This window comes from Muscardinus avellanarius, assembly GCF_963383645.1.
Source record: "Muscardinus avellanarius genome assembly, chromosome: 16".
Classification (NCBI taxonomy): Eukaryota; Metazoa; Chordata; class Mammalia; order Rodentia; family Gliridae; genus Muscardinus; species Muscardinus avellanarius.
In genome coordinates, this window is record NC_137802.1 from 28,668,842 (window position 1) to 28,691,841 (window position 23,000).

At 41.2% G+C, this 23,000-nt stretch overlaps 1 protein-coding gene across 5 annotated transcripts; it reads left to right on the top strand.

Moving 5' to 3' along the window:
* Window positions 1–239: 239 nt before the first annotated feature.
* Window positions 240–22,216, top strand: ZNF207 (zinc finger protein 207; the record flags this gene model as incomplete). 5 transcript variants are annotated; one of them, XM_080713474.1, is made up of 12 exons in its annotated part: window positions 240–280; window positions 4,345–4,471; window positions 7,043–7,181; window positions 11,414–11,581; window positions 11,705–11,780; window positions 12,254–12,301; window positions 14,081–14,151; window positions 16,361–16,518; window positions 17,855–17,947; window positions 18,893–19,135; window positions 21,766–21,925; window positions 22,056–22,216. In XM_080713474.1, the coding sequence occupies 12 exons, from the start codon at window positions 240–242 to the stop codon at window positions 22,214–22,216; spliced, it is 1,485 nt and encodes a 494-aa protein (XP_080569600.1). The 5 variants fall into 5 exon arrangements, with proteins under 5 accessions (XP_080569600.1, XP_080569602.1, XP_080569603.1 ...); XM_080713476.1 differs by lacking the exon at window positions 17,855–17,947; XM_080713477.1 differs by lacking the exon at window positions 17,855–17,947 and having other exon boundaries at window positions 14,081–14,139.
* Window positions 22,217–23,000: the final 784 nt, after the last annotated feature.

The following is a 23,000-nucleotide window of genomic DNA, read 5'->3' on the forward strand; positions in this document are numbered from 1 at the left end:
CAGCGGCCCGTGGCCCCACCCACTCAGGGCGGGGGGTCGTCACGTGATCCGCCCTCGCCTGGCCCCGCCTTCCGCCGCAGTGCCCGACGGGAGGCGGACGGCGAACGAGGGCGTCGGCCATTTTGTGTCTGTTTCCTGCGGGACGCGGAGGTGGCGGTTTGGTCGGAGAAGTGAGCGGTTTTTTCGCCTCGTTTTTCCTGCTTCTTTCTCCTCCCCCTTGCTCTTTTGGTAGAGCGGTCATGGGTCGCAAGAAGAAGAAGCAGCTGAAGCCGTGGTGCTGATATCCTTTGTGAGCTTGAAGTCCCGGCCGAGCGGGGGTGCCGGTTGGTGAGGGCCGGGAGCGGGAGGCCTGGGCTGGGCCCCAGTTGGCTGGGCTTGAGTGTGGTTCTTTGATGCCTGGGATTCATTTGAGCAGTCTTGGGAAATGGAGTCCGGGGGTGGAGAGGCAGGGGCGATGGTGGCCTCCGTGACTCAGGAGGATCTGGTTTGGTGCGAGCGTTGGCGCGCGCGCCGCGGCCTGGACCTCCACCCCGGGGCCGCTCTCCCCGAAGGACTCCGGGGCCTCCGTTGTTTGGGTGACGATTCAACAAAGGGACTTTCTTCTAGTATAATAATATGCTAATTGACTCCTCGGAGGATTGGGGGGGGCTTCCGGAGTCTCGTCCTCTTCTATTTTTTTTTCTTTAATAAGAGTTGGTTTTTAAAAGCCTCAATTTAGCCGGGCGCGGTGGCGCACGCTTGTAATCCCAGCATTCGGGAGGCTGAGACCTGGAGGATCGCGGTTCGCGAACAGCCTCAGCTACTTAGTGAGGCCCTCTGCAACTGAGAGAGACCCGGTTTCAAAATAAAGAATAATAAAAAGGCAGGGGGTGTAGCTCGGAGGTCGAATGCCCCTGGGTTCCATCCCCAGACCCGCAAAAAAAAAAAAAAAAAAAAAAAGCCTCAACTTAGCTCTCGTTTTGAACCTCCCCCCTCTTGCCCTGGGTGACAGAGAACTAGCTTCCGCCTCTCACTCAGAGGCGCTTAATCTTCAGGAAGCATTCTCTCCATTGGGTGGAGTTTCTTTTCTCTATTACCTAACTTTGCGGGACCAGAAAGGGTTTTTATCTTACTAAAAAGGAAAACTTAATAAAACGCGGCATCTTTTTTAATATTTTTATTGAGAACGTTACTGTCCTTTAGGTTATAGTTAGTCTATTTACTGTCCTGCAGCTAAAAAACGGTTTCAGACCTGCATTTATACAAGTTAAAAATAGCGTAAAGTCGGTAGGGAATTTTGTACTGTTTATTGGTAGTGAGGATTGCACCCAGAGGCATTCTACCTCCAAGTTGTGCCTCCAGTCTGATTTTATTTATTGGAAACAGGCTCTTATAAGTTGCGGAGGCGTTGCTAAATTACCGAGTCTGGCTTTGATCCTGCGAACCCATCTCAGCCTCCCAAGTATTGAGATTACTAGCGTGCGCCACCATGTACTGTGTTTATTTAGGAAGCTTTTTTTTTTTTTTTTTTTGGGTACTGGATTCCACTCTACACCCCCAGTTGGATTTTTTTTTTTTTTTTTTTGCGGTACTGGGGATGGAACCCAGGGGCATGCTACCTTCAAGCCCCACCCCCAGCCCTATTTTTTTATTCTTTATTTTGAAACGGTCTCACTGAGTTGCAAAGGGCCTCACTAAGTAGCTGAGGCTGTCCACGAACTGTGATCCTCCTGTCTCAGCCTCCTGAATGCTGGGATTACAAGCATGTGCCACTAGGCCCTGCCAAATCTTACTGGAAACAGAGTCTTGATACATTGGTGAGAGTCGTGCTTAGTTACAGAGGCTAGCTTTGAACCCCCAGCTCTCTTCACTTAGCCCACCAGGTACCATGCCTGGCTATATAGGAAGATCTGATAGTGAGATATGAATTCTCAGTATTGTAGATTTAACTCATCGGTTTAATAAATTCTCTGTCTAGCCGAGCAAGGTGGTGCATGCTTATAATCCCAGTACTTGGTAGGCTGAGCAGGAGGATTGTGGGTTTGTGGCCAGCCTCAGCTGCTACTTTGGCCCTCTGCAACTTAGTGAGACCCTGTTTCAAAATAGAGTTAAAAATAGGGCTGGAGTATAGCTCCAAGGTGGAATCCCCTTGGGTTCCAATCCCTGGTACCGCAAAAAAAAAAAAAAAAAAAAAAAACCCTCTAACAATATAAATTAACACAGAATTGCAAGCAACTTCATATATTTTTCATTTGAAAGGATGTGTTGTCAACTACCATAGGTCAAAATATTCTTAATGTCTTATTTTTATCTTTTTATATAATGAATTTTGTTTTGAAATATATTCCTTTCTACCTCTGGGCTCTTACCTGTTTTATATTTTATTTGGAAACGAGTCTCACTGAGTAGCTGAGCCTGGCTTCGAACCTGTGCTATCGTCCTGTCTTGGCCTCCCAGTGCGGGATTACAAGCATGGGCTACCATGCCTGGCTCTTCTTTTTTTAAAAAATTTGAAACAGGATCTCCCTAAGTTGCAAAGAGCCTCACTATGTAGCCGAGGCTGTAGGCGAGCCGCTATCCTCCTGTTTTAGCCTACCAAATGCTGGGATTAAAAGTGTGTGCCAGCGTCAGCTAATTAGGCTCCCTATGCAACTTAGTGAGACCCTGTTTCAAAATAAAGAATAAGAAATATGGCTGGGAAGCGGGCGTGGCAGTACATGCTTGTAATCCCAGCATTTGGGAGGCTGAGACTAGAGGACTGTAGTTCACGGACAGCCTCAGCTACTACTTAGGGCCTCCGCAACTCAGTGAGACCTTGTTTCAAAATAAAGAACAAAAAATTGGGCAGAGGGTGTAGCTCAGAGGTCAAATGCCTCTGGGTTCCATCCCCAGGCCTGCAACAACAACAAAAAATATATATATATGGCTGGGGGTGTAGCTCGGAGGTAGAATGCCCCTGGGTTCCAGTACCCCCCCCAAAAAGCGTGCACTCCTGGCTAGTCTTTTTATTTTTTTATTATTTATTTATTTTTTGGTGGTACTGGGGTTCCTGGAAGCCCTTCTACCTCTGGGCTATACTCCCAGACCTATTTTTATACTTTTTTATTTGGAGACAGGGTCTCTTAAGCCAGTATGGCTGGCTTCAAACCTGCGTGATCCTCCTGTCTCCAACTCCCAAGTGCGGGAATTACAAGCATGTGCCACCACGCTCGGCTAGTCTTTTTATTTATTTATTTATTTATTTATTTGTTTTGTTTTTTGGTGGTACTGGGGTTCCTGGAAGCCCTTCTACCTCCGGTCTACACTCCCAGACCTATTTTTACATTTTTATTTGGAAACAGGGTCTCCTAAGCCAGCGTGCGCGGCTGGCTTCACACCTGCGCGATCTTCCTGTCTCTGCCTCCTAAGCGCGGGGATTACAAGCATGCGCCACCACGCCACCATGCCCGGCTAGTCTTTTTATTTTTGAAACAGGTTCTCACTGAGTTGTGAAGGGCCTAAGTACCCGAGACTGTCCATGAACCAGGATCCTCTAGTCTCAGCCTCTTTAATACTGGGTTTACAAGCATGTCCCACCATGCTGGGATCTTATCTTTTTGACATATACTTTGGAACTTTTTAAGATAAAACCCTTTTAAAAGTCAGTTTCAAACTGGGTGTGGTGTATGCTTGTAATTTGGGAGGCTCAGACAGGAGGATTATGGTTCACAGCCTCAGCTACTCAGTGAGGCCCTTTGCAACTCAGTGACACCCTATTTCAAGTTAAAGAATAAAAAATAGGGCTGGGGTGTAGCTCAGAGGTAGAATGTCCTTGGGTTCCATCCCCAGTACTGCAAAATAATAGTTTTACATATCATTTTTGTTGAACAAAATTTGACAAAAATCTATTACCCATTACTGAGATATGTTTATTTTTGAGTGGTGAAAAAGACTTGGGTTTCTAGGAAATTGAAAATAGGAAAATTACACAGCATGTGTAATTGCTAATTATAAATATTGAAAGGAAATTTACTATAAGGTAATGTTTTTTCCCCATGGTTTTGTGTGGTTTGGGGGGTGTGTATCTGGGGATGGGACCCAGGGGTGTTCGACCTCCGAGCTATAGCCCCTGCCCTATGTTTTATTCGTTATTTTGAAATAAGGTCTCACTAAGTAGCTGAGGCTGTCTGTATGTAAACCACCATCCTCCTGTCTTCAGCCTCCCAAATGCTGGTATTACAAGTGTGTGCCGCCACACCCACCTGTGTTCCCATGTTTTAATAATACCATTTTTCTCTTGTATGACAATTCTTCATCTTTTAAAGAAATGGGGCCCCAATGGGCATAATTATTGTGCTGTTTTTGCGCCTTAACAATATTGATCAGGTATTGTAATAGAGATTTTGATGACGAGAAGATCCTTATACAACACCAGAAAGCAAAGCATTTTAAATGCCATATATGTCATAAGAAATTGTATACAGGACCTGGCTTAGCAATTCATTGCATGCAGGTAAGGATTGTTTTGTATTTTTGTCCCCTTCTAATTTAGAAATAACATGAAAAATTAATATACTGGGGATTGAATTTATGGGAATTCTACCTCAGAGCTACACACCCAGGCTTTTTTTTTTTTTTTTTTAAACAAGGTCTCTTAAGTTGCTGAGAGTCCCCAACTTGCCCAGGCTGGTCTCAAACCTGTGACCTCCTGTCTCAGCCTCCCAAGTACTGGGAAGATAGACATATTTCACCATAGTTGGCTTTACTATTGAATTTATTTTTGACAACTCTAATTATTTTGTTTATTGTATTAAAGAAGATAGCCAGTCTACTTAAAACTACCCAGATCTTTTATTCTTTCTCTTTTGTGGTGTTGGGGATGAAGCCCTGAGAGCAAGTATATCCTCTAAGACCAAGCCACATCTTCAGTTCTCTTCGGTAGCCATGAAGATGATAAACAGATAGACTATGTTTAAAGAGTTTGCTCTTTATTTTATTTATTTTGGTAGTACTGGGGGTGGAACCCAGGGGCTTTTCTACTTCTGGGCTATACTCCCATACCTATTTTATATTTTATTTGGAAACAGGGTCTCACTGAGCTGCTGAGAGCCTCACTAAGTAGCTGAGGCTGGCTTCGAACCTGCGCGATCCTCCTGTCTCAGCTTCCCAGACGCTGGGATTACAAGCCTGGGCCACTACGCCTGGCTTATTTTTAAAGAGTGTAAATTAAAGTGGGGCATGGTGGAGCACACTTGTAATTCTAGCATTTGGGAGGCTGAGACAGGAGGATTGGGGTTCGCAGGCAGCCTCAGCTACTTAGGCCTTTGCAACTCAGACCCTATTTCAAAATAAAGAGTTAAAAAAATAAAAACAGCCGGGCATGGTGGAGCATGCTTGTAATCCTTGCTCTTGGGAGGCGGAGACAGGAGGATCGGGCTGATTCGGAGCCAGCCTCGCTGACTTAAGAGACCCTGTTTCCAAATAAAAAATATTAAAAAAAAAAAAAAAAAAGGTCTGGGAGTGTAGCCCGGTGGTAGAAGGGCTTTCAGGAACCCCAGTACCAAAAAAATAAAAACAGTGCTGGGAGTGTAGCTTGAAGGTAGATTGCCCCTGGGTTTTATCCCTAGTACCTCGCAAAAAAAAAAAAGTGAGAATTAAGCCTGGCATGGTGGTGCATGCTTGGAATCCCAGTACTTGAGAGGCTGAGATAGGAGGATTGCTCAGGTTTGATGTCAGCCTCAGCTACTTAGTGAGGTCCTCTGCAACTTACTGAGAACGTTTCGAAATAAAGAATAGGACCGGGCGTGGAGGTGAATGCTTGTAATCCTCACACTTGGGAGGCAGAGACAAGATTGTGCAGCTTCGAAGCCTGCTTTGCTGGCTTAAGAGACTCTGTTTCCTAATAAAATATTTTTTAAAAATAGGTCTGGGAGTGTAGGTCAGATGTAGAAGGGTTCTGTCTCCAGTACCACCAAAAAAGAAAGAAAGAAGTAGGACAGGGGATTTAGCTCGGAGGTTGAATGTCCCTGAGTTCCATCCCCAGACCCACACACACAAAAAAAGTGTGAATTAATCTTTAAATTACTGATAACATCTTTCATTTTAAGTTAAATTGGTGAAAAGTTGAGATCATGAAATGCCTCTAACCTAGGGTGAGAGAACAAGGATTGGTGATTTAGATTTTGAAGGCAGTATGACCTTAATAATACATGTAACTAGCTGCCATCACTTGAAGGTAGGCTTATTCCACAATGTATTCCATGAACGATCTCTTTTGGATTAACAGCATTGTGTTTTATAATTTTTAGGTTTCTTAAATCTTTTCACTATTAGATAATGAGCTTTGAAATTTATGATCTAATAATCTAAAAAGTTTGGGCCGGGGGTGGTGGCGCACGCTTGTAATCCCTGCAATTGGGAGGTGGAGACAGGAGGATTTCGCAGGTTCGAGGCCAGCCTTGCTGGCTTAAGAGACCCTGTTTCCAAATAAAATAGGTCTGGGAGTGTAGCCCGTAGGTAGAAGGGTTTCATCTCCAGTACCACCAAAAAAAAGTTTTAACATTTTTTCTACTTTTCCCAGTTTTAGAGACGCCTGAATAAATTTTTGCTAAATTAGACCTTAGAGAAATGAGAAGTGAGCAAATCCCTATGCATAGAAAACTGTTGGTGGAGAGTCAGGGAGAAATTGTACAAAGAATTAAATCCAGGGGCATTCTACCTCTAAGCTACACCCGCAGCCCGGATTTTCTACTTTTTATTTTGAAATAGGGTCTCACTATGTTCCAGAGGGCTTCACTAGCTGAGGCTGTCTGGGAACCTGGATCCTCCTGTCTCCGCCTCCCAAATGCTGGGATTACAAGTGTGCAACCACTCCCAGCATCCTTTTTTTTTTTTTTTGAAAATTGGTCTCCCTAGGTTTCTGAAAGTATTATTGTAGCTGAGGCTGTCCTTGAAGCAGGATCTCTAGTTTGAACCTCTGAGCCTCCTTTCTCATCCTTCCAAATAATGGGATTGCATGCCTGGCTCTTTTTCAGATTTACAAAGTTCTTTTGTCTGTATAACGAATGTTTTGATTTTAATGTAGGTGCATAAAGAGACAATAGATGCTGTACCAAATGCAATACCTGGGAGAACAGACATTGAGTTGGAAATATATGGTATGGAAGGTATTCCAGAAAAAGACATGGATGAAAGACGGCGACTTCTTGAACAGAAAACACAAGGTAAGATGTTATTTTTTAATGTAGCTTCATTTTAGTGAGATTATTACCTTTTTCTTTCTTTTTTTTTTTTTTTTTTGGTGGTACTAGGGGTGGAACCCAGAGGCTTTCTACCTCTGGGCTGTACTCCCAGGCCTATTTTATATTTTATTTGGAAACAGGGTCTCACTAGGTTGCTGAGAGCCTCACTAAGCAGTTGAGGCTGGCTTCAAACCTGTGCATCCTCCTGTCTCAGCCTCCCAAGCGCGGGGATTACAAGTGTGCGCCACCACGCCCAGCTCTTAATTCTTTATTTTGAAACAGGGTCTGAGCTGCAGATGGCGTAAGTAGCTGAGGTTGTCCAGGAATGAGATCCTCCTGTCTCAGACTCCAGAATGCTAATATATAAGCTATTACAAGCTAGGCTGAGAGCTGAGATTACAAGCGAATTCTGAGATTACAAGAGTGTGCCACCATGCCCAGCTAGGACCTCCCCTACTTTTTATTTCCCCCCAGGTCTGGGGATGGAACCTAGGGGCATTCAACCTCCAAGCTATACCCCCTGCCCTATTTTTTTTTTTTAATTCTTTATTTTGAAACAGTGTCTCAGTAAGTTGCGGAGGGTGGCCGAGAACTGCGATCCCTGGGCATGGTGGCACAGGCTTGTATTCCCAGCATTTGGGAGGCTGAGACAGGGGGAATTGTGGTTCAAGTTCAGCCTCAGCTACTTAGTGAGGCTCTCAACAACTTAGACCCTGTTTGACAAAAATAAATAAAAAATAGGGCTAGGATTCCCTGGGTTTCATCCCCACTACCATAAAAATAAAAATAAGGCTGGGATAGGGCTCAGAGGTAGAATGCTGGTTTTAATTCTCAGTACAAAAAGTAATAAGGTAAGAATTATCCTGGGTCAGTTTCAGTAAGAAACCATTTTCCATTCTATCACAAAATATAAACTATGACAAAGAGGTCTATCTGATCTATGAGGCTTTTTTTAAAAAAAAAGTGTGATTGATAATATCTAGCTTAGCATGGTGGTACATGCTTGTAATACAAGTATACTTGAGACAGGACTTAACATTCACAGCCTGCCTCCACAACTTAGTAAGACACTATTTCCTAATAAAAACTAAAATAGGGCTAGGAGATCCAAGCATGGTGGTACATGGTTGTAATCCCAGCATTCAGGAGACTGAGAAAGAAGGATCACGGTTTGCAGCCAGCCCTAGCTACTTAGTGAGACCCTGTTTCAAAATAAAGAAAGAGCCGGGAACGGTGGTGCATGCTTGCAATCCCAGCCCTTGGGCGCCTGAAACAGGAGGATCGCACAGGTTTGAAGCCAGCCTCAGCAACTAAGTGAGATCCTATTTCCAAATAAAGTATAAAATAGGTCTGGGAATATAGTCTGAAGGTAGAAAAGCCCCTGGGTTCCACCCCCAGTACCACACACACACACACACACACACACACACTAAAAAATAGGGCATGGGGTGTAGCTCGAAGGCAGAATGCCCCTGGGTTCCATTCCCAGTAACACACAAAAAATAGGGTTAGGATGTAGCTCAGGTAGAATGCACCTGAGTTCCATCTCCAATAACCCACACTCCCAGGCACAAACACAAAAATAGCTTCTACCATATGGCACGTGGTTTCAAATTCCAAGTCAAACACTACCACTACACATAAATACTGATAATGCCACTGTGATAGTCAGGATTGTTCTTTATTTCTTAATTGAAACTCCAGTAAAATACTCAATAACATTGCTGTCAAGATTTAAATTTGCGGGGGCCTGACATGGTGACCCAGGCTTGTAATGGCAGTACTTGGGAGGCTGAGATAGGAGGATCACAGGTTCACAGCCTCAGATGGGGGGCGTGGTGGTGCACGCTTGTAATCCCCGCGCTTGGGAGGCTGAGACAGGAGGATCGCGCAGGTTCGAAGCCAGCCTCAGCTGCTTAGTGAGGCTCTCAGCAACTTGGTGAGACCCTGTTTCCAAATAAAATATAAAATGGGTCTGGGAGTATAATCCGGAGGTAGAAAGCCTCTGGGTTCCACCCCCAGTACCACCAAAAAAAAAATAAAGAATTAAAAGCAGGGCTGGGCTGAGTGTGGGGGCGCATGTTTGTAATCCCAGTACTTGGGAGGCTGAGACAGGAGGATCCCATAGGTTGAAAGCCAGCCTCAGCTACTTAGTGAGATTCTCAGCAACTTAGTACGACCCTATTTTCAAAATAAAGTATAAAATAGGTCTGGGAGTGTAGCCAGAGGTAGAAAAGACCCTGGGTTCCACCCCCAGTACCACCACACACAAAGCCATGCGTGGTGGCACGCTTGTAATTCCAGCATTTGGGAGGCTGAGATCCGAGGTTCGAGGTTCGCTGACAGCCTCAGCTACTTAGTGAGGCCCTCCACAACTTAGTGAGACCCTGTTTCAGAATAAAGAATAAAAAAATAGAGCTGGGCATGGTGGCTCACGCTTGTAATCCCAGCATTTGAGAGGCTGAGACAGGAGGATCTGGGTTCGCGGTCAGCCTCAGCTACTAAATAAGGCCCTCCGGAACTTAGTGAGACCCTGTTTCCAAATAAAGAATAAATAGGGCTGGGATGTAGCTTGAAGGTAGAATGCCCCTGTGTTCCATCCCCAGTACTGCAGAAAAAAAAGAATAAAAAATAAGGCAGGGGGTGTAGCTCGGAGGTAGAATGCCCTTGAGTTTCATCCCCAAACCCCCCAAAAATAAAAAAAATAAAAGAAAGAATAAAAACAAAGGGCAGGGGATGTAGCTCGGAGGTCGAATGCCCCTGGCTGGCTTCCACCCTCAGACCCACGGGGGGGGGGGGGGATAAAGCAGGACTAGGGGTGTAGCTTAGAGGAAAATGCCCTTGGGTTCCAATCACAGTACTGCAAAAAATAAAATAAAACAAGGGGAGGTCCATACTAAGCAGCTCTGATTCTGTTTCAACCTCTCAAGTACTAGGATTATAGGTGTGCACCACCACACTTGGATCATTTTTACCTTTTATAGGTTAGGGTAAGGATGCTAATCTTTTCCTCTTGGTGAAATGTATATTTGAAAAATGGAGCGCCAGGCGTGGTGGTGCACCCTTGTAATCCCCACACTTGGGAGGCAGAGACAAGATCACGCAGGTTTGAAGCCAGCCGCACTGGCTTAAGAGACCGTTTCCAAATAAAAAAGTATAAAAATAGGTCTGGGAGTGTAGCCCGGAGGTAGAAGGGTTTCCAGGAACCCCAGTCCCACCAAAAAAGAAAGAGAAAAAGAAAAATAGAGAATAATACCAATTGAATATGTGTTTGGGGGGGTACTGGAGGTAGAACTCTCGGGCATTCTACCTCAGAGCTATACCCCTGCCCTATTTTTTTTTTTATTCTTTATTTTGAAACAGGTCGACAGCTGAGTCGTAGAGGCCTTATGAAGTAGCTGAGGCTGTGAACTGCGATCCTGTCTCAGCCTGCCAAAGGCTGGGGTTGGTTACAAGTGTGTGTCACCATGCTCAGCTACCAATTGAAATTTTAAAAAATGTCAAATGTCGCAAGGCATGGTGGTACACGCTTGTAATCCTGGTACTTGGTAGGTTGAGACAGGAGGATCACAGGTTCAAGTCCAGCCTCTGCAACTCAGTGGCATCCTGTTTCAAAATAAAGAATAAAGAAATAGGGCTGGGAGTGTAGCTTGGAGGTAGAATGCCCCTGGGTTCCATCTCCAATGTCCCCCACTCCCAAAATTAAAAACGTTGAATGTCAGGGCTTGGCAGTGTGGCACACGCTTGTAATCCCAGCATTCGGGAGGTGGAGACCATAGGATCGCTGTTCACTGACAGCCTAGCCTCAGCTACTTAGCAAGGCCTTTCACAACACAATGAGCCCATTTCAAATTAAAAAATAGGAGCTGGGCGTTGTGGTGCATGCTTGTAATCCCTGTGATTGGGAGGCGGAGACGGGAAGATTGCGCAGGTTTGAAGCCAGCCTCGCTGACTTAAGGGACCCTGTTTCCAAAAAAAAAGTATAAAAAATAGGCCTGGGAGTGTAGCCCAGAGGTAGAAGGGTTTCCAGGAACCCCAGTACCACCCCCCCAAAAAATAAACAAAAAATAGGGCTGGGGGGTATATATAGCTTGGAGGTAGAATGGCCCTGGGTTCCATCCCCATTACTGCCAAAAAAAAAAAAGTTGAATGACCTAAATTTGCTTAGTTTTTTTAAACTATTTGGAAAATATTAATTAAAACTTTCTAAGCAGAGAGTCAAAAGAAGAAGCAACAAGATGATTCTGATGAATATGATGATGATGACTCTGCAGCCTCAACTTCATTTCAACCACAGCCAGTTCAACCTCAACAAGGTTATATCCCCCCGATGGCACAGCCAGGATTGCCACCAGTTCCAGGAGCACCAGGAATGCCTCCAGGTAGAGCATTCTTTTTTCTTTTTTCTTTGCAGGTAGCACATTAGGATTTCATCGGTAAGATAATAGACATAATACCCTACATATTTAATATTAATTTGTGATTTTTTGTGTTTGAAATTATAGGCATACCTCCATTAATGCCAGGTGTTCCTCCTCTGATGCCAGGAATGCCACCAGTTATGCCAGGAATGCCACCCGGGTAAGAGAACTTTTAATTGGCTTTTGTCTGGTAATGATTTTTTTTTCCAACTTGGGTATTTCATGAATTAAATTATGTGCATTTTTTGCTTCTAGAAGGTATGGGCTCTCTGTAAGTCTTGTCTGATATAAGGAATCAGCCAATGAATTTAAGGTACATTTGCCTCTGAAGAAAATAGGTTTTGGGGTTTTAGGATGCATGTAGGCAGCCATCTGCTTCAATTGCATTTGCTGTAATTAAAGTAGTTGGTTATAGATTTGAGTGAGTTTCAGAAATATCTGTGACACTGTAGTTTGACAGGAAGCAGACTCTGTAAATGATTTGTCAAAGGACCAGAAACTAGAATGAATACGAGGTGCTCATGCTCATCACGTTTACTTAAATATTGTTGGATGTGAGAGGTATACAATACACTTTCCCACTGTATTTTGAAAATCACAGTTAGATTTTGATTTTGTCATACATTTTCACAGATTGCATCATCAGAGAAAATACACCCAGTCATTTTGCGGTGAAAACATGTAAGCATCTCATTCATAATGTAATTCAGGAGGTATAATCATGATGTCATTTTTTGTGTGTGTTTAATATCTATTCAGTTGACTCAAAATTTTTTAACCTTCCTCACTAAAACTGCTAAAGTTTGCAAGCTGATTGACACAAGTTTCTTAAAAGAGGAAATTAAAATGTGAGGAAACAGCCCCATCAAATAAAACGTTTTCTAAACGTGCAGTTATTTTTCCCCAAACTACTATAAAAGTAATGGGACCTGGTAATAAAAGTATCAAGTAATATATACTTAACGCCAAATTATATAGTTTATAATTGTAGAATATAATGACATTTTCTTCTACTTAGAGTTTGTAGCTGGGCGTGGTCGCGTACGCTTGTAATCCCAGTACTTGTAAGGCGGAGACAGGAGGATTGCGCAGGTTCAAAGCCAGCCTCAGCTACTTAGTGATGCTCTCAGCAACTTCGGAAGACCCTGTTTCCAAATTAAATAACAAAATAGGAGTGTAGCCCAGAGATAGAAAGCCCCTGGATTCCATCCCCAGTAGTACCAAAAAGAAAAGAATATAGTTATCTAACTATATATGCAAAAGTTAAACTTCTGGTATAAGTCCTAAATTCTGGGGCTGTGGATGTTGCTCAGTGGTGGAGTGCATGCTTAGCATGCATGAGGCCTTGGGTTAGTTCCCAGCACCAAAAAAAATGTACTAAATTCAGTTGACAAATGTGTAATTTTTTGAAGTGAATTGTACACTGATACTGAAGGTGATCTTTTTTAGGGGAACAAGAAATACTGGTAATGTTACTAAGTTATGATTTAGTGTTAGGTAATTATTGCAGATAAAAATTATGCAACTTGATTTCACTTTTGACAGTCTTTAATTTTGGTGGTAATTTTTTGTAGCCTCTCCAAAACAAAAATCATAGTGTACATTAGTTATTGTCCTTTTGAAAAATCTTGACAACTCTGGACCCCCCCCAGTAATGGGGATGGAACCTAGAGGCATTATTTGAGCAACACCTCCATTCCTATTTTTCTATTTTTCATTTTGAAACAGGGTCTCACTAAGTTGTGAAGGGCCTCACTTAGAAGCTGAGACTGGCAGTGAACCTGCAGTCCTGTCTCAGCTTCCCAAGTACTGGGGTTACAGTCTTGCCACCACTGTAGTCGGTGTGGAAGTTTTTTTTTTTTAATATATATATATATATATATATTCTGTGTGAATATTTTTTAAGTAGAACCAAAGATGATTTTGCTTGTTAGAGATATTTTAGGGTCTTCCTGTGTATGTACTAAGATGATTTGTGTGTGGGGCGGGTACTGGAGATTGAGCCCAGGGTTATTCTACCTCTGAGCTTCTAACCCCTCAGCTCTATTTTATTTTTATTTTGAAACAGGGTCTCACTAGGTTTCTGAGAATCTGAGGTTGACCTCAAACCTGCAATTCCCCTGTCTCAGCCTCCCAAGTACTGGGATGACAGGTGTGAATCACCACACCTGGCAAGAAGAGTATTATTTTTTTCTCAATGTCTTTTAATGCTTTATCAACAAATACTGATTTATTCTTTTCCCATTTACTGGTAAATCCAAAATGTTTGCTGGTTTTCTTTTTTTTTTGAGGCTTTATTTTTATATGATTGTAGTGTATGGTGCATTCTTTCATTTTGATTGGTTTCAGTATTAAAAGTCCAATTCACTTTTATCTAGTGTTGTTTCAGGTGTTGGCCAAAATATTTTCTCATGATTTATACTGCTAATTCATTTGTGTTTGAAATTTGCTTTCTAATAGAATGATGCCAATGGGTGGAATGATGCCACCTGGACCAGGAATACCACCTCTGATGCCTGGTATGCCACCAGGTAAGACATTTTAATTTCCTTTTAAATATTCTGGGTGGGTAGGCTTATTTCTAAGTGTATAAGAAAAGTAGATGGTACCATGCAAATTTTAGATTTCCATAGGTTGTTATTTCTTTCTATAATTACTATAAGAATTGTAAACAATGACTGGACCCTTTTTTCTTCCCTGAGGTTGACATGGTGGTAAAAACAATAGGTGCTTTCTGGGTGTGATGGCACATGTTTATAATTCCGGAATGTGGGAGGGTGAGACAAAAGGATCACAGGCTCAGCAGTTTAGCTAGATCCTTTAGCAACTTAGTGAGATCCTGTTTCAAAATTTTAAAGGCTGGGTGTATAACTTGGGAGGTAAGATACCCCTGGGCTCGATCCCTGATTTCTCCCCCCCCCACCCCAAACACAAATAGTGGGTGTATTTGATAGGAATTTTTAAAACAAGCAGTAGCGGAATCTAATAAGCTATTAATTTGTAGGCATTTGTTATTTCTTTTTTGTGTGTATTTGGCACTGGGATTAAATCCAGAGGCATTCTACCTCTGAGCTAAAGCCCAGCTCACCCAGTTAGTTAGTTAGTTAGTTTGTTTGTTTGTTTGTTTGTTTGTTTGTTTGTTTTTGGTGGTACTGGGGGTAGAACTCAGAGGCATCCTCTGACCTATACCCCCAGCCCTCTTTTTTATGGAGATGGAACCCAGGGCATTCTACCTCCGAGTCATACCTATTTTTTATTTTTATTTTAGCTGAGGCTATCTCGAACCTGTGAGATCTTCCTGTCTCGGTCTCCCAAGTGCTGGGATTACAAGCATGCACCACCAGTGGTCCAGCTTCGAAGCTCTACTTTTATTATTTATTTTGAGACAGGGTCTCACTGAGTTACAAAGGGCCTCATTAAGTAGCCAAGGCTGTTTGCAAGCCACGATCCTTCTGTCTCAGCCTCCCAAATGCTGGAATTACAAGGGTGCTCCAACATTACCAGTATTGCTTCGCTGACCATCCTTGTATATGTTTGTGTTCTTTTTATTTTGTGGTACTGAGGACTGAACTCAGGGGCGTTCTACCTCTGAGCTATTTTTTATTTATTTATTTATTTATTTATTTATTTATTTATTTATTTATTTATTTTGCGGTGCTGAGGATGGAACCCAGGGGTCTTCTACTTCTGGGCTACACTTGAAACCTATTTTAAATTTTATTTGGAAGCAGGGTCTCACTAAGTTGCTGAGAGCCTAAGTAGATAAGGCTGGCTTTGAACCTGTGCAGTCCTAGCATTTGAGAGTCTGAGACAGGAATATCACAGATTTGCCATCAGCCTCAGCTACTTAGGCCCTCTACAGCTAAGTGGGATCCTGTTTCAAAATAAGAAAAAAAAAAAAAAAACTGGGCGTGGTGGCGCACGCTTGTAATCCCAGGATTCGGGAGGCTGAGACTAGAGGATCGCTGTTTGCAGACAGCCTCAGCTACTTGGTGAGGACTTTAATTTAGTGGGACCCTGTTGCAAAGTAAAGAATAAAAAATAGGGCGGGGGGATAGCTTGGAGGTCAAGTTTCCCTGTTTTCTATCCCCAAACCTGCAATAAAAGGGGGGGGGGAATGCACTGTTGGTGGAAATGAGGGAAATTTTTTAGAGTGTTCAAAGAAATACTATCGCTTCGTAATATTTGTGATTTGTTTTTGCTGTTATTTACATTAGACTTTTTGGTACTGGGGATTGGATGCAGAGGCATTCTACCTCTGAGCTACACCCCAGCCCTAATTTGTTTTTCTGGTAGTTTGAAATACTTCTCTTACATATTTTGGGGACGTTTAAAACATCTTTGCTGCTGACGGGCGTGGTGGTGCATGCTTGTAATCCTAGCGCTTGGGAGGCTGAGAGAAAAGGATTGCACAGGTTCAAAGCCAGCTTCAGCTACTTAGGTTCTCAGCGACTTAGTGAGACCCTGTTTCCAAATAAAGTATAAAATAAAATAGATCTGGAAGTATAGCCCAGAGGTAGGAACACATCCCTGGGATCCACCCCCAGTACCACCAAAAAAAAAAAAAATTAGCTAAGTCAGTAATGAGTGAGTAAATTGCAGATTTGTCCTTACGCAGAGGCTCCTTATTCAGCAATCTGTCAGTCAGTAGTAATTCTTTAGTATAGAAACATTTTTTGTTTGAACTAAATATTTAATCTACTAAATACCTCTCTTTCCCTAACAAAATTTTTTTTGCAGGTATGCCCCCTCCTGTTCCACGTCCTGGAATTCCTCCAATGACTCAAGCACAGGCTGTTTCAGCACCAGGTATTCTTAATAGACCACCTGCACCAACAGCAACTGTACCTGCTCCACAGCCTCCAGTTACTAAGCCTCTCTTCCCCAGTGCCGGACAGGTAAGGTGAAATTCCTGGGGAAAAAAAAAGTGGTCTTATTTAAATGCAAAATGTACTTGTTTATTCAAAACTATGAAATTGTGTCATAGGTTATCTTTATCTTTTTAAATAAAAATTTTAACATAATTATACTAAAAAGTGCTCTTCTGTCCCTTTTCATGTTTATATACCTTGATCTTTCCTATTTATTAAAGGTTGGATTCAGAAATAGTTCTTTTTTCTTATATTTTTTTATTCTTGTTTGCAGTTAATGAAAATTTAATTTCTGAAGACATATTTAGAGCGCCTCCTTTTTTTATTGAACTATAAGTGTAATGAGGCTACAGCTTTTAAGAGCTTACAAAATCATTTGTTATACTCTTTCCACAATTTAGAACCATGTATATGCTCACTGGAAGGGCATCATTTAATGGCCTTTGACTTTTTCACACTTAGATTTTCTAGTGGTCAACTCAGTGAGACCCTGTTTCAAAATAAAGAATAGAAAATAGGGCAGGGGGTGTAGCTTGGAGGTCGAATGTCCCTGGGTTCCACCCCCAGACCTGCCAAAAAAAAAAAAAAAACACCTTTTTTTTTGCTTTTTTCATTTTTATTTAGAATTAAGTGCATGTAGTTAAGATCAGAATGCATAATTTTTATTTTATTTCTAGTTTTTTAAAATAGGTTTTCTTTTAGTCATTTTTTATCATGTTTATGGATGCCAAAGGTATTACCATTGATTGCTCTTGCACTTAGGTGATAGGTTCCCAATTTACCTTTGTGTATGTACCATTTCCTTTTCAGATTACAAAAGTTATTCGGACCCCCTTCCTAGAAATCTTATCTCCTTTAAGTGAATAAACATTTGGTGGCAAATTTATATTGTGTATATATACATTTTATTCTAGCACCCCCTTTGGGGCTGGTATTAACCTATTTTGGGAATATATATCTTAGGCTTTTTGGTAGGTGAGGATTTTTTTTTATGGAGATACGTTAAACTTTCTACAAAAATCTTTCCTAGAGTGTTGGTGTTCTAGAATTGAAATATCAGTATATCCCTATTCTCATTTTAATGTCTCGTTCTTGAAATATCACAATGCAAAACACATTAGTTTTGGAAAAGAAACTGGTTAACTAACTAGGTTTATTGGTATAGAATTAAATTTTTTGGAGGCTCCTACTTTCACTTTGTTTATTATAAATGCATTAACTGCCTGCCTCTTAAATATTTTACTTTTGATTGCATTAATATTTGCATTTGCAAAAGTGCAATCTACTAAAAAGTCAGCCACGTGGCTTATTTTCACCCATTTGTTTGGAGACTTTTCATTGTTTCCTTTCTTTTATGCTACAGATGGGGACACCTGTAACAAGCTCAAGTACAGCTTCATCCAATTCAGAAAGTCTGTCTGCATCCTCTAAAGCTCTGTTTCCTAGCACAGCACAAGTACGCAGGAAGTTGCAGTTTAAAATTGTTAAAATGGCTTTATAACTTAACCCTTTGGACCCTACATAAGAACTAAATCTTTAAAAATAGTTTGATTTTTAAAGTAAAATTAATTTTATTAATAAAAATTACACTGAAAACTTGGATTAATACTAACATATCCTATGGTTCTAAAGGGTTAAAAGCATGTAAGCAGTAAATGCATTATAGTGGCTTATGAATGGCCTGATGCATGGTTAAGCTATTTTTGATTTATGCTGTTTAATGCATCACATTCAGTATAAGGAAATTTGGTATTCTGCATTTGGTTCTACTGTTGACCTAGTCTGCTATTTTAGATGCTTGAAGTTATGAAAAATAACAAATTTTTCACTGGTACCTTTTTACTTAAAAGGGCCTGCTAAATTTATCCTTTTGTTCAAGAGAACCACCTAGCTGTTGCTAATTTTGAAAAGTATTGTATTTACTTTCTATAAAGAATACTCGTAAGGACATATTTTTGATGTGTCACCATCGATATTAAATTTTTGTGGTATAGTTGGTAACTAGAATTAATCTAAACCATAGTATTTTATATTTTTTAACATTAAACATTAAGTGACTACTTTAGAATACTAAAAGTGACCACATTAGATTCTATTATACTCTTATTTCAGCAACCTGGAATAAGTAAATACAAAGCATCATATATTTTTGGTGCAGAGATTAGAAGACATTTGAGAAATTACGTATACAGTCTTGATTTTCACTGCTATGATGTGACTTTAATCGAATATCTTGATACTGATCTGTATTATCTTGAATTTTGTGGAACATTTATTATGCTGACTTTGGGTTTCATTCAAAGTTTGGTGATTTATTTAATGGTATCTTGTTTGTTTTTTTTTAATCTTGTTAGACACACCTTTGAATTTTGTAGTTTCATTGATGGATTGTGTTTTTCAGGCTCAGGCAGCTGTGCAAGGACCTGTTGGTACAGATTTCAAGCCCTTAAATAGTACCCCTGCAACAACTACAGAACCCCCAAAACCTACATTCCCTGCTTATACACAGTCTACAGCTTCAACCACTAGTACAACAAATAGTACTACAGCAAAACCAGCAGCTTCAATAACAAGTAAGCCTGCTACACTTACAACCACCAGTGCAACCAGTAAGTTGATCCATCCAGATGAGGATATATCATTGGTAAGTTGTTTTTAGGTGTTTTTTTTTTATGAGCAGAATTTGATGGGAGTCAGTTATAGCAGCTTGTCTACTTGAAAACTGTTAATTTGTACTTAAGTGATAACTATGTGATGCAGTGCTTACCAAATCTTTACTCTTCTACTCTTCTGACTTTTACCATAAATAATGGGTAGATATATGTTTCAATCTTAGAAGCTCTTCTCTTGCATTTCTAAAAAAAATGGTGAGTTGGGTTTTCTTAATTTTTAGTTTGCCAGGCTTGGTGGTACAGGCTTGTAATCCCAGCATTTGGGAGTCTGAGATGGTAGGATTATGGTTCACAGACAGCTTCAGCTATTACATAGAGAGCAACTCAGTGATACCCTGTTTCAAAATAAAGAATAAAAAGCTGGGCGTGGTGGTGCACGCTTGTAATCCCAGCATTCGGGAGGCTGAGATGGGAGGATCACGGTTTGCGGACAGCCTCAGCTACATGTGAGGCCCACTGCAACTCAGTGAGACCCGGTTTCAAAATAAAGAATAAAAAAATAGGGCAGGGGCTATAGCTCGGAGGTAAAATGCCCCTGGGTTCCATCCCCAGACCCGCAAAAAAAAAAAAAAAAAGAATAAAAAAAGGGTTTTTGTTAAGGCCAAATATGGTGGCACATACCTGTAATCTAAGTACATGGAAGGCTGAGACAGGAGGGTTGCCCGTTTGAAGACCTGCACTCAGCAATTTTACAAGGTTCTCAGCAATTTAGTGAGAAGCCTGTTTCCAATAAAATAATGCTAGGGTTATAGTTCATAGGTAGGATGCCCTTGGGTTCAGCAACAACAACGTTTTAGACGGACATGAATTTTACATGTGTTGCCGGGTGTGTTGGCACACACTTGTCATCCCAGTACTTTGGAGGCTGAGACAAGAGGATTACACAGGTTTGAAGCCAGCCACAGCTACTTAGTGAGGTTCTCAGCAACTTAGACCCTGTTTCCAAGTAAAATATAAAATAGTCCTGATAGTGTAAAAGGGCCTTGGGTGTCATCCCCAGTCTCCCCCCCCCCAAAAAAAAAAATTACACCTGTTGATTGAAGAAAAAAGTGTAAGGTAGGATCTGCAGATCCTTTGAAACCCTTATAAAGGAATTTGTCTCTACATAAAATTAATATTTTATTAATTTACTGTAGTAGTGTTTAATGCAGGGTTCTCCCTGAGTGAGAATCTCTAACACCCCCCCTTACTTTTTAAGTTAAATTTGTTTATTCAGTACTATAGATAGAACCCAGAGGCACTCTACCACTGAGGAACACCCCAGATCCTTTTTATTTTTTAATTATTTTTTGTGGTACTGGTGGTTGAGCCCAGATGTACCTCTGAGCTATACCCCAGCCCTAATTTATTTTTTATTTGAAAACAGGGTCTCGCTAGGTTGATGAGTTTCACCACTTGTGAGGCTATCCTCAGACCTGCAATCCTCCTTTCTTAACCTCACAATACAGGGACTACAGGTGTGTACCACTAACACCCAGCTTATGTTATTTTTAAAATATGAAACTGTCTTTGGTAAATTTCTGAGGCTTGATTTGAACTTGCAATCTTCCTGTCTCAGCCTCCAAGAGCTGGGATTGACAGACCTGCACCACTTATTTAGAACTTTATTTTGAGATAGGGTCTTGCCAAAGTTGCCCAAGTGAGCGTCAAACTTTCAGTCCTCCGTCTTTCACCCTTCCAAATAGCTGGCACTCCTGCTCCCAGTTAATTATAAATTTGAGGCTGGGTGTGGTGGTGGTACGCTCCTGTAATCCCAGCACTTGAGAGACAGGAGAATCACAGATTCGGCAACTTAGTGAGGCCTTCCACAACTTGGTGAGGACCTGTTTCTAAATAAAACATAAAATAGGGCTGGGAGTATAGGTTAGGGTTAGATGCCCGCGTTCAATCCCCAGTACCTTTAAAAAAAACCTCATCTAGTCCGTTCTTGCCGAGGCCCTTCCTTTTTTTTCTCTTTAAAATTGTTAACTGTGTTCAAGTATACAAATAGTTAGGTTCCTCTTTTTTTGTGTGTGGTACTGGGAGTGGAACCCAGGGGCTTTCTGCCTCCAGGCTATACTCCCAGACCCATTTTATATTTCATTTGGAAACAGTCTCACTAAATTGCTGAGAGCCTCACTAAGTAGCTTAGGCTGGCTTCGAGCCTGTGCGATCATCCTGTCTCAGCCTCCCAAGTGCGGGGATTACAAGTGTGTATCACCACGACTGCCTTAGGTTACTTTTTTAAGTATAGAGATTTTAAGTAGTTCCACTCTTCTGTGAAAACAAAAGTAATTATAATTAGTTGATTGTTAAGTTTTGTAAAAAGTCTCTGTATAGCCAGGCTTGGTGGCACACATTTGTAATCCCTGCACTTGGGAGGCAGAGACAGGAGGATCATGCAGGTTCAAAGCCCAGCCGTGCAGGCTTAAGAGACCGTTTTCAAATAAAAATATAAAATATGTCTGGGAGGTGTAGCCCAAATGTAGAAGGGTTTTCAGGAACCCCAGTACCACCCCCACCCCCAAAAAAAGTCGCTGTATAAATAAGACTTTGATGTGTGTGTTTATGCTTACTTAACCTAATATATGTATTTAACATTGTGCTTATTTTTATTTTTCAGGAAGAGAGAAGGGCACAGTTACCTAAATATCAGCGTAATCTTCCTCGACCAGGACAGGCCCCAATCGGTAATCCACCAGTTGGACCAATTGGAAGTATGATGCCGCCACAGCCAGGCATCCCACAGCAGCAAGGAATGAGACCCCCAATGCCACCTCATGGTATTTTTTTTTTTTTTTAATAATTTAGTGGGTTTTCTAAGTATACGTATTTATCTACAAAACATGGTAGAAGTACACTGTATGAACCAACTCAATCTATGTTTTGTTTTTTAAATGTGTTTTTTTTTAGGTCAGTATGGTGGTCATCATCAAGGCATGCCAGGTTACCTTCCTGGTGCTATGCCACCGTATGGGCAGGGACCGCCAATGGTACCCCCTTACCAAGGTGGGCCTCCTCGACCTCCAATGGGAATGAGACCTCCTGTAATGTCGCAAGGTGGCCGTTACTGATCTTACTTCATCCAGTCTAATAGGTTTGGAGATTAAACCTTTTCTCAACTTGTGCTGTTTATATAGCCAAGCTTCCGTCAATAAGGCTTCATTGTGACTTTTAACAAACTTTATCTTCCCACATACCAGGAACTATTGGACATTTATTTTACATGGGAAAAATTATTTGGAATAATAAAACAGGAACTTTTCCTGAAGTTGCAATTTATACTGTATGGCTTCTTTTTCATGTTTCATCTAGGTTTTTAGAAGTGAAGTATAGTAAATTTGGTTCGTTAAATTGTGAAGGCGCTGGAATTACATGAACATACCACCTTAATAAAGGCAAGTTCTGTAAGCTTACATTGCTATTTGTAAAGTTATGCCTTCACAGCATTTCAGATGCTGTTGGACTTCATGTCCCCAACCTAGCTTGGTGAGGGCTGTAACTGTTTCCAAGTACCTGTACATTGGAAGTCTGAATGTGTAACAATATTTAATGTATTTAGAGTTCCTCATGTTGCAGGGTTTAAGGAATCTGACCCACTAAGGTCATGTGACTTTTCTGTACTGTTAAATTCCATTGTAATAAAATGAGAGAAAAATTTATGCCTTTTTATTCATAACTCAGCTGTGGACCACTGCCTGAAAGGTTTGTACAGATGAATGCCACAGTAGATGTCCACATAATAAAATTCATAGTTAACAATGCAGTTTTGATATATCATTCTGTCTTTTGAATTGTAGATTGTTCTTTAGCTGCATGTTTTAAACAGTATATAGAAAATTATATGTTACTGTTTTA